Here is an 11,910-nt window from a genome sequence, read left to right as displayed (position 1 = left end):
CCTCTCTCATGGCTTCTTCACTCCTGTGACTTATCATGTTCTTAAAAGCAAGAGCTATTTTTTTATATTTCTTTCCATTTCTTCATGGCGTTGTACAATCTTATTTTATTTTTGTAGGGGTGGGTTGCTGAGGACTGAACTCAGAGCCTCACCATTCAGGTGTTCTACCACTGAGCTGTAACTCCGGGTGCCAAGTATAGTGAGCTCCCAGTAAGTCAACCTTCTTTCATTACATGAGCTAACATCACTTTTCAGTGCTTTTGCTTAGAAGAATCTTTAGGTGCGGTTGTAAGTGATTTTAACACCAGCACTTGGGAGACAGAGGCAGACAGATCTCTAAATGAGGCCAACCTGGTCTACATACTTACTTCCAGGCCAGCCAGACTACATAGTGAAATCTCAAAAAAAAAAAAAAAAAAAAAACTTATCAAACATATGGAGATAAATTTTTTAACCTTAACAAGTCCTGAATATTAAACCTGGTTACATGACTGTTTTTGAAGTACTTTATAAAAAAAGGTAACTGGAAATTCTGATTTCTGTCTGCTACACTGTGAGGCAATGTACTGGGTGAGTTTACAGCTTTTGCCCTGTGTGCTGGTGCATGCCTTTGATCTCAGTGCACAGGACAGGCAGAAGCAGGTCGGTCTTTGTGAGTCTGAGGCAAGTCAGAGCTATACATCCTGTCTCAAAAAACTGTTTTTCTATGTGCATGTATGTGTGCCTTGTGGGTAGAGGTCAGAGACTGGCACTGGGTGTCTTCCTCAACAACTTCCTACTTTATTTTTGGAGACAGTCTTTCACTGACCCTGGATCTGATGTGGCTAGCCTGGCTGGCCAGCATCTCCATCTCTCCAGTGCTGAGCTTCGTACCTGACTTTTTTACTTAGGTGCAGGGATTGAGTTCAGGTTCCCAGGCTTGCATGATAAGCACGTTGCCAATGGAGCCATTGACCCAGCTCCATCTTTTACAACTTATATGTAATTAGAAAACAAAAGGTTTCAAACCCCTGCAGATTTAATGTTAATGTACTAATTCATAACTATAAAGGAGTAAATCTGAGGCAATAAAATTGAGACAGGACTCTCAATTTAATCGGACTTACAGATTTATTAGAGCATAAGTGAGCTATCCATGGGCAAAAAGATTGATAAGACAGAAATGAGGAATAAAAAATTTACATTTATTTATATAGTGTATGTGGGGTGCAGGGAGGTGGGTGGTTGGTGAGGCACATGAAGCTACACTGCATATGTGGAGGTCAGAGGACAACTTTCAGGAGTTGGTTCTCTCAACTACATGAGTCTTGGGAACTGAACTCAGGGTGTCAGGCTTGGCAGCAAGTGCCTTCTCTCATTAGCAATTTCACTGACTCCTTCAATTATATTATCTTTGTTGTTGTCTTGTTTTTTCCAGACAGGGTCTCTCTGTGTAGCTCTGGTTTTCCTGGAAATCAAGGCCAGCCTTGAACTCAAAGATATCCACCTGTGTCTGCCGAGCTGGGATTAAAGGCATATGCCATCACCAGCTGGTCCTTTAATATCCTACAATGGACCGTCAGTGTAGAATTTCCCTAGCTCCTGGATTAGAAGCAAAGTCAACCACCCTATTAACAAAGCTGCTAGTTTTGCATACTGGGTCTTTTTTCGCTGACTCTGTTTTCCTACTTTTCCAGCACCCATGATGCAGTCCTTTGCTTTACCAGACTTTATCTGTTTCCCTCCCATCTCGTAAAATTAAAACTTCCCAGTCTTCCGGGTGTGAGGATATTTTCTGTCTCCTGGGTTAATACAATGAGCCACTGTGAGGATCAAGTAATAGAAAGTGCTATAAAAAACAAATCATGAGGCTAAAAAGATGGTTTAGTGATTAAGATCATTTGTTGCTCTTGCATAGGACACAGGTTCAGTTCCCAGCACCACATGGTGGTTTACATTCATCTGTAATTCCAGGTCTGGGAGATCTGACACCCTTCTAACCTCCACAGGCATCAGGAGTTGCTACGCTGGAGAAATGAAGCTTCTGGGGATGAGCACTAAACATATGCGCAGCTCAGAGGTCTACTGCCAGGACCGCAGCATCCATGACCTAGACAAAGGGAACCTCACTAGAATTCTTACACCTGTGTGGAGGCAGGTGTCTTTCTGCAAGTTAGTTTTCTCTTCTTAAATTGTGTGTCTGTGTGCACACACATGCCATGGTATGTGTGCATAGATCAGAGGACAACTTGCAGGAGTTGGTTCTCTCCTACCATGTAGGTCTTGGGGATAGAACTCAAGATTGCCAGACTTGGTAGCAAGTGTCTTTACCCACTGAGCAATCCTGCCATCCACATTTTTAAAAATTCAAACTCTAATTTGAGACAATTTTCTAGCTGCTCTTTATTGTCCTCTCTAATACTATTAATAACCAAACAATTATGGCTAATTACAGTTAACAGCTATATGGCTTATTAGGAGCTAAGCTGTTCTCAGCAGTTGGTTATCTCATTTAATGAATCCTAAGCTGAGGCAGATATTCTTATCATTCTCATTAAAATGAAAAAACAAACCCAAAACTCGTGCATAAGTTGTCATAGAGATAGGAGGGCGCAGAATCCAACCCACGTACGTAATTGCTATGTCTGGAGGCTGCCACTAAAATGTTGGCATTATCCAGAGTTCTACCCTGCATCCCTTTTTCCTCAGTATTGAACATTTGTGTGCGCACCTTATTATCTCCCCTACTTTTAAAAAGATTTTTATCCTTATAGTGTTCTTAAGCCTGATTTTTCTCATGTGCCTGTAAAACCATTTTCATTTTCAAACTCAACCAGCAGACCAAACACGAATACAGGGGTTTACTAAATAAAGCTCTTCTTAATAAAGTCTATTAAGTGGAACGAAATGTCCATTTGCCACAATATTGGTGGCACTTGATCAGATGACTAAGATGGTGTCTCAGGTGTTGTCTACTGGGCTTCTCAGCATCATGAAGTTATCTAGTTTTCTCTGCTACATGCTTTAGCTGTGGCTCTTAGACATGCTAGTCAAGTGCCCTCCCTTTGTAATTACTAAGAGTTTTGTGGGGATTTATTTGAAATTGTTACAATCCTTATCAAACATACATTTTATATCTGTGCAATTTCATTTGTTATTTGATGGGCTGTAGTACATTATCATTAACAACAATGAAGCTCTGGGCCAGAGTCGGCTCAGCAGGTGCTTGCCACGCAAGCCTGAGGACCCGAGTTTGCCCCACATGCAGATGAACAGTGGAAGAATGGACTCTGGAAAGTCGTCTTCCACAAGTGCGTACACGCTTGTCCCACAGCACGTGTGCAATCTCTCTCACATGAAGCTCATTTATTTTCAATAAAGTCCAAGAAATGCAAGTTAGTCTATATCCTTTTGACCCGCTTTATTAGGTTATGCTTTTTCATTTTATTTTTAAGACATGGTTTGTGTAGCCTTGGCTGTCATGGAACTTGCTCTGTAGACCAGGCTGTCCTTGAACTCATAGATCCGCCTGCCTCTGCCTTCTGTGTGCTGGGATTAAAGGCATGTACCAGTACACCTGGCAGTTTTTGCTTAAATTCTTTTATCTGACACAACTAAGGCTCCAAGTTCATCTTGTATTTTTTTTTCTCCTCCAGTCTTGGATCCAACTATTTTGCTAAGAAAAATGGGGAATTGTATTTAGAAGCCAAACTCTGGACTGTTTTACTCACAGATCCTCTCAAGGGACAGAGTATTAACATATTTATATTTCTACAAATAGAGACTGATCCCGTTATTACTAGCCTACCAGAAAGGTTTTCTAGATTTTTTCTTACATATATGTAACTTTCTTTTTCAACAAGGAGAAACTGGGCTCTCATTTTGCTTACTATAATTACCTACTGAACCAACACGCTGTACATCACCAAGTGTTAACTCTCCCAAAGCCAGGTGTGCCCTCAGAGAACACTGTGCACATGGCTGCTTTCTGCTCGGATGCCTCTGGCTTTAGCAGATAACTCTGGCTGCCTTGGCCTTTCACTCACTGGTTGTATTGTCTTTTGACCTCATGCAAACGCTACAGAACACATTAAATTCATTCTTTTTATATTTCTTCATCCTCTCTCCCTCTTTCTTTTCCCTTTGCCTCAGTGAGGTGATTAAGGAAGGCATCATTAGCCATATATTTTTTTTTTTTACCAGATCTTTGGGAATTGGTCAATGATACATACGCTAAATTTACACTCAAATTCATTGAGTTTGTGTGAAGTATGACTTTCTTTTCCTGTGATGTGAGAAACAGTAGTGCATAACAGAAAGGACTCGGTATAGAAAGAAGAAACAAGTTTAGTTACAGTTCTGATACTGTACTAAGTTACTCATTTTCCTCTACTTGGAAAAAAAAAGGGGAGGGGGCTAGACTAACTAAGGACATTTACTGCTTGGGGACAGCGAGTCGACTGCTGCCTGCCCATTTTCCAAACAAAACTTACCTAGGGAGTTCTATTGCTCTCCCTGATACGATACAAATGTTCACAGAAATTCAGCTTCCAACACTCCATGTGATAATCCTTAACATTCTTTCTACCGTTCATTTCTCGCTATTTATTAGATGCTTTTATTCTTCAGTTTATCACTTGACAGTTAATTTGGCTTCATCTTTTACTGAAAATCGGTGACGGCCTGTAGTGCGCCGATTTTTTTAAGTATCTCTTTTCCCAGGGAAAAGACGGTTCACATGTTCTCCCCAACTTCCCAATTAGCAGAGCAGAGCAGTCACAGCCAAGCCTCGTTATTTGTAAAACCGCCGGTTCTTCATTCCTCTCACCAACCCCGTTTCAAGACTGTCCCCCACCCCCGCCCCCGCCCGCCCCTTGGCGACAGATACTAACGGAATTCCTCCCGGAGACAACGCTCTTCCTCCTCACGGCGGCTCCAATCAACACCCTGATTTCCGAGTCGTTCCCTGGGAATCTGAGCGCGACGCTCTCGGAAGTTTGAGTGCGTCTCACAAGGCATTCCTCCACTTCGGGAGGCACAACTGCCTGACGTGTCACCCCGGCTGGGGCCCACGCAAGGCGGGGGTGGCATCCTCAGTGGGCGGCTGCTAACTGACGTGAGGCGAGGCGACCCTGGAGGGCTGAAACTTCCTAGCTTCTCCGCCTCGGACCAGAACCACCGCGTCTCCCCGTCTTCACGCGGCAGGAACTGCGCCACCCTCGGCCCCCGCCGCCCCCAGCCCGGGCTTTCTCTCAGCGACAGCGAACCCCGCTCCACGCACGCTCCCGCCGCCGTCCTCCGTCCCCGAGCCGCGCGCCCACCCTGGCCGTCGCGCGTGTCCTCACGGCGTCTCCCCCTCCTCCTTCCCGACCGCCAGCCCTTCGGCCGGTGTCGCCGCGCGGGTCGCCGCGGAAGGAGCCGGGAGCGCGCGCAGCGGCTGAGAACGTGCGCGAGACGCACAGCCCCGCGCCGAGCGCCGGAAGGAGGCGGCCGGGCCTCGCGCGTCGCGCGCGCCGCCCCCGCCCCTGCGCCGCGACCTTGCTCGCGCGCGCGCACTAAGGCGCCGCCGCCGCCGCCGCTGCCGCCGCCGCCGCCGCCGCCGCCGGGGCTGCTGCTCCGGCTGCTGCAGGAGGCGGCGCTGGCTGGCGGCTGCGCTCGCTCCAGTCGGCGAGCGGAGGAGCGAGCGAGCGTGTGTGTGTTTTTTAAAGATGGCCGGAGCGGCGGCGGCGGTGGCCGCGGGAGCAGCAGCTGGAGCCGCCGCGGCAGCGGGGTCGGTGTCGGCTCCGGGTCGGGCCTCGGCGCCCCCTCCGCCTCCGCCCGTGTACTGTGTGTGCCGGCAGCCGTACGACGTGAACCGCTTCATGATCGAGTGCGATGTCTGCAAGGACTGGTTCCACGGCAGGTAAATAAACCCCCTCAGCCCCGCCGCCGTCGCCCGCGGCCACCGGCCAGCCTCCTTCGCCGCGCCTGTGCCTCGCTCGGGCTGGGCCGCCGCGTCGCGCCCCACGTCCCGAAACCCGGGCGCTGAGCCCCCGGGCCGGGCGGAGGCGAGAGCGGGGGGCCCCCGCCTGCCGGGCAGACTGCGGTGCGGAGCCGGTGGGCTCGGCCGGCCCGGGCGAAGAGTCGCCACAACAAACAGGAACAAAGGGGCCGGCGGAGAAGTTGGCAGGGGAAGCCCGGGCGAGGGGACGCGGCGGGCGGCGCGGCTCTGGTGACGGCGGAGCGCAGGCAGGCCCGCAGCTCGTCGCCCCCCACTGCCCTAGCTGCGGCCGGGCGCAGTGTCCCGGGCTCCCGCCGCCCCGCGCCTGCCCTCGCCGGCCGCCGCGCCTGCTCCGCTTCCGGGCGGCCGCCGCTCTGTCCGGCCGCGCGTCGTCCCCGCCGCGGGTCCCGTCGCGCCCCCTTCTCTCTTTATCAAACTTCCTCGGGCGGCGGGACGGGGCGGCGGGACGACGGCGCGGGGCGGCGAGTAAACAGAGCAACAGATGAGGAGGCACTCGCTCCTCGCGAGGTGCGGGGCCCCGTCCCGGCGCAGTTTGCCTGTCCGCCGGCCCAGCCCGCAACACACCCCCCTGCGGCCGGGGGGGGGGGGCGGGCGACCCGGGTCGGGGCACGTCGCCGCAGACCCTCCCCGGCGTCGCCGTGGCGTCGCACCTCAAACTTTACACTGAGTGCGGTCTCCGGCGACACCGGGACGGCCCGCAGCGGTGGCCCGGGCGCCGTGGCTAGCCAACTTTGGGGCGGTGCGGTGGCGGACGCTGCCCTCGGACGCCGCCGCCGCGCCGCGCGGGTTTGACGTTTCGGAGAGCTCGGGCCGCCTCCGCAGCCAGGCCGCCGACTCGTGTGTTTTGTAATCAAAGTGTGAGGCTAATAAAGGGCGGCGCCACAGCCTCTTGACTCCGGCGTGGGAGGGATTCGCAGGCATTTAAACAAAGAAACTAGTTGGGGTTGGGCTCCCAAAGTCCTTATTTGGGTGTTGTGGCAAAGCCTGCGGTCACCTTTAGGTGAGGCAGGTTTTCTGGGCGCCGTAGGATGTTGTATCTTGACAACAGCCCGCTTGGGAGTTATCGCTGATATGGTGACTGTGGTTGTAGGAAGTATCCTTTGATTGACAGCAGGGCATTTAAATACAGCCCCCGCTCCCCCTCCCCAATTTTACAGAAACATTGCACCACCAGGCCAGATGCGTTAGTCTCCCTCTACTGGTCTGGGAAGAGAAAACCGTTGATGTTACAGGGTTTTCAGTGGTGTTGACTAACTAGGTAGAGTTCGACTTAATTTTCAAGTACAGTTAAATTTACTTAGTTTTAAAGTTAGGTGTCCCTAACAATAGATAGCACACACAAAACTGTCTCTTTAAAAGAAGGGTAACGTAATCACTTTTGTGTAAATGCAAATTCCAGCAGTCTGACAAAAGGTGAAGGGTATTGTCATGCCACTTAATAAATGTTTTCCTATATTTTGATTATTCACAAAGGTGAAATTTGTAGGTATCAGACCTTACCGAGTCTGTCTATGCCTACATTCTCCGCTTCTACAAAATTTCAAGCAACCAGAGAAGACTATCCAATCTTAAATTCTAAAAAGAATTAGTTGCAATTTCTGAAAGGTTGAAGTTTCCAGGGGATGATTTGATGGAAAATATGCCCCGTTGTGTAATTCATGGATCTGATAGCTTAATAAGTTATAGATTTGAAGTTATTAAAGCTAATGTTATTGTAATGTGTGTGCTGGGGAGTCAACCTCAGGTGCTCATGCTTGTGCTGCAAGCGTGCAAGCACTCTCACCCCCCCCACCACACATATACACACACACACACACCAGTTTTTTGAGACAGTGAGTTTCTGTATAGACCTGGCTATTCTGGAAGCATCATAGGTCAGGCCTCCAACTTGGAGATCTGCCTGCTTCTGCCTCCTAAATACTGGGACTAAAACCATGTACCACCATGTCCAGCTGCACTTTTTGGTCTTAAATTAGGTGTCTTAATGCTAGAGCATGATAAACCTAAGGTGTTTCCTAACAACCATTTATGTTACACATTTAAGTACCAGTTTGCAAACAGGAGTTGAAGAGGCAAAGAGGGCAAGTATCCTCTCATTGTCTCAGATATGTGGAATCTCATCTGTGGAGGGCCTCAGGTGAGCCCAAGGTCTTCTTGACCACTAATCTTTCGAGATGTTAAAGTGGTTCACATGGCTAACTAAAAAAGTTATTCATACTGCCACATCCCATAAAAGTGGTATCTCTTTAGTAAGTCTAATTTTTAAATACTGATAATTTAGAATCTATTTGCCTTTCCTATGATTGATATTTATTCTAATGAGTCATTTTTAAACACAGTAAAGTGTTACTTATGTATTAATTTCTGAGCATTTTCGTACATGAGAATTGGTCCCTAAAGAACCCTCGGGTTTCCAAAAATGGTCCATCTGCAGAGGGGGGAAGATGAAGAGTCTTTACATGGATGATTTCTTTCTAATTTTCTTTTTCTTTTAAAATGTGTTATTATTGTGTGTTCTAGGGATGGGACTCAGACTGTCAGGCTTGCAAGGCAAGCAGCTTTTACCAGGCATATCTATTGTCTGGGGACCCCATAAGTGGTCTTTATTTCTTCTGACAAAGAAGAAAGGGCCTTCCTTGATGCAGCTAGGCTGCAGGGCGACTAGGACAGCTTCCCCTCAGGTTGAGACCCTTGAGCTTGGTGCATCCTTGGCTCGGGAGTTCCCATCCCTTAGCCTGCCCAAGCCTTTTTGCAAGGGAAAGAATAAAAGGATGCTTAACTAACAGGCTGTAATGTATAATAGATACCCTGGGGTCAGTGAGCTGAGAGATGGGCAGGGTTTTCCTAGGGAATTTTTTTCAAACTTAAAGAGCTCTTCCTCCAGTCCTGATGGAAGTCCTCCTGGGGCTACTCCATGACTTTAATAGTGCTTTGAAAGCATCCCGTGAAAAACTACACCATTGTTCTGGTTCAGTAGTACCAGAATGTTGTGTCTTGTTTAGAATTAAACGCTTATATATCTCTATAATCACTTATTCTTTAGATTTACAGGAGCAGTTATTACAGGAATTTAAAAAGTATAGAGAAATATAAATAATTTGAAAGTCCCTATCTTTCATGGATAACTAGTACTTAATGTTTGAGATATGACTTTTTTTTAAAAACAATTGGATTTTGCTTTATGTATTGTTACATTTTTAACTAGTGTGTACTTTTTGTCATATTTTTAATGCTATTTGAAATTTTTTTAGTGGCTGTATAGTGTTTTTTTTTTTTGCCATGCAGTGTTTAATTCCACAGAATCATAACATTTGAAAGTAATTTTCCTGTTGTTATTACTTTGTTTTGCTACTTGCATTTATTAATGGTGATACGATTTATACCCTTTTAACCAAAATTTTGTGAATATTTTTGTTTCCTTAGATTAACTCAAATAGACATCCTGGCTTATGCTAGGTATTCAGTAAGAAATTCCTTGAAACAATTGATGTTAGAAGGCACAGTTGTTTTTTGTTTGACATGTCTTTGCCAGGTTATATTCTAAAATGTTGCTCAGTTTTTTCTTCACCAGTGCCCGCTTTAGTTCCCTGTGTCTTTGACAATATCAAGTGTTACTTTCTTTATCAAACAAACAACTTTGGCAATTTGTATATAAGTGAATATTATTCAAAAAGGCCTTGGGCATAATGGATAATAGGGGAACACAAATTTGAGTCTAGTCCAGTCTACTTAATGAAACTGTCTAAAAACAAAACAAAAAAATAAAAAAAAATCCTCACTGCCAGGCGGTGGTGGCACACGCCTTTAATCCCAGCACTTGGGAGGCAGAGGCAGGCGGATCTTTGTTAGGTTGAGGCCAGCCTGTCTACAAGAGCTAGTTCCTGGACAGGGTCCAAAGCTACAGAGAAACCCTGCTCGAAAAACAAAAAAACAAAAACAAAAAAAAATCCTCACCAAAATAATAATACACAAAAAAATGGTTTTTAACTGTCCTCAAACTAAAACAACCCAAATATTAACAGTAGATTGCATGAATTTGATATATTCATAAAGTGGAATAACACTCAGCAATAAAAAGAATACACTATTGGTTCATGCAGCAACATGGACGAAACTCACAGATAAAGAGTTGAACATAAAAAGGTAGAAATGAAATAAATTCTGCTTTTAATCCCAGCACTTGAGAGGCACAGGCAGGCAGAGAGCTCTGTGTGTTGTAGGCCAACTGGTCTACATATCAAGTTCCAGTCCAGTTAGGGCAAATAGTGAAATTCTGTCCTCAAACAAAATACAACAAAATGTTTTTAAAGTTAAGAATTGTCCAGTTTGGCAGGTGACAAATAACATTCAGGTTGTTGGTAATGCTGCTTCCCTGTGGTGTGCTTGTGGAAAGCCTGTGTCCACGATGCTGACAAAGTGCTGATTCAGAGGGAAAGGAAATCCATATCCTGAGTGTGGATCCTGTGGAAATCTAGGAAGAGTCAGAATACCCGTTTGGAGAGTAGAAGAGATCACTGTCTGGTTTTGTAGGCAGGTCTAGTACTTTGAATTTTACTTTTTTTTTTTTTTTTGATACATGGTTTCCCTGTGTAGCCCTAACTGTCCTGAAGGCCTGAAACTCCTGTAGACCAGCCTGGCCTCGAACTCAACAGAGATCCACCTGCCTCTGTCTCCTGAGCATTGGGATTAAAGGCGTGCACCACTACTGCCTGGCTTTGATTTTACTTTTAAACAGATGGTTTGCTTTGGATTGAGGTATCAAGGAGTTGACAACCTTTTATAAGGATTATTCTTGGTCTTGGGCTTGTCTGAGGATCCCTGCATTTGATTCCCTGCACTGGAGGAGAATCATTCTGCTTGTACATCAGAATAGACTGGAGGTGGGTGAAGGTAAAGCTAGGGAGACTACTAAGGCTCTTGTAATAAGTAGCATGGTTGAGTCAGTTTGAGTAATATATGAGTGGTGTGTGTGTGTGAAAGAGAGAGAGAGACTGGGGACTGAACCTAAGGCCTTGGCCATGTGAGGCAAGTCTTTACCACAATCTATATCCCCAGCCCTCTTTACTTTTTGAGACAGGGTCTCACTAAGTTGCCTGGGCTAGCCCTGAATTTTTTTTTTTTTTTTTTGGTAACCTAGACAAACCTTGAACTTGTGATTTTCCTGCCTTAGCCTCCTGCGTCTTATATTATTTTTGTCTTTTATTATTATTATATTATAATAAATGTCTTAGATTATTTTTCTCCTTGATGTTGAATGGAGAACTTTGTACATGGGAATAGAAGAATTTTATTGGGTAATATGGTTGAATGAGCAATTCTCATGTTATACAGAGCCTCAGGAATTCACCAGAAACATACTGGATGTTTTAATAAGTCCTATGCGCAGTTTGATTACAGTAGACCTTTAACACATCTAATTCTCACACCTTGGATAAGTGTTATTATTGTCCCCATTTTGTACTTTAAGAATCCAAGGGATAGAGAGCTAAATTACCTTCCCACGATTGTATAACAACAAGGTGAAATAGTATCTGATCTCACATAGCTCTGGGTCACTAGAAGTCCTAGGTTGTCTCTGTGGCTATAGATAGTCCAGGTTTGTCTCTGCTGGTGATTGAATACACATTCCAGAGGGAGATACCTGTAGGCATCTTACTTTCTTGATTCTTGCATTTCTCTCTCTCTTTTCCTTCTGTCCATCCACATACCCACCCATCCATCCATGTGTACAGTGTTCTGCCTAAATGTATGCCTGCACCACTAGATTCTTTCTTTCACTTACTTGCTTGTCATTCATTCGTTTGTTCGTTTGTTTGCTTATTTCTTTATTTCTTTCTTTATTTCTTTCTTTATTTCTTTATTTATTTATTTATTTATTTATTTATTTATTTATTTATTTATTTATTTATTTATTTATTTATTTATGTTTG

General features: G+C 45.7%; 1 protein-coding gene across 2 annotated transcripts in view; it reads left to right on the top strand.

Annotated features, from left to right (window-relative positions):
- Kdm7a (lysine demethylase 7A) overlaps positions 1 to 11,910 on the top strand; it is a 106,680-nt gene that overhangs the window by 34,283 nt on the left and 60,487 nt on the right. Inside the window, exon 1 of one of the 2 annotated variants that reach the window (XM_050148059.1) lies at positions 5,556 to 5,881. The exons of the other annotated variant lie outside the window; for it this stretch is intronic. Within the exon in view, the coding sequence (XP_050004016.1) occupies positions 5,688 to 5,881 (194 nt within the window). The 5' untranslated portion in view covers positions 5,556 to 5,687. Of the gene's footprint in view, positions 1 to 5,555; positions 5,882 to 11,910 lie in introns of those variants that run through there. 2 annotated transcript variants of the gene reach the window in all.

The sequence above is a fragment of the Alexandromys fortis genome, unplaced genomic scaffold (genome assembly GCF_014885135.2).
Source record: "Alexandromys fortis isolate MF-2015 unplaced genomic scaffold, M_Fortis_MF-2015_v1.1 scaffold_57, whole genome shotgun sequence".
Classification (NCBI taxonomy): domain Eukaryota; kingdom Metazoa; phylum Chordata; class Mammalia; order Rodentia; family Cricetidae; genus Alexandromys; species Alexandromys fortis.
Note: the sequence above shows the minus strand (reverse complement) of the source record. Positions and strands in the feature narration are given on the sequence as shown.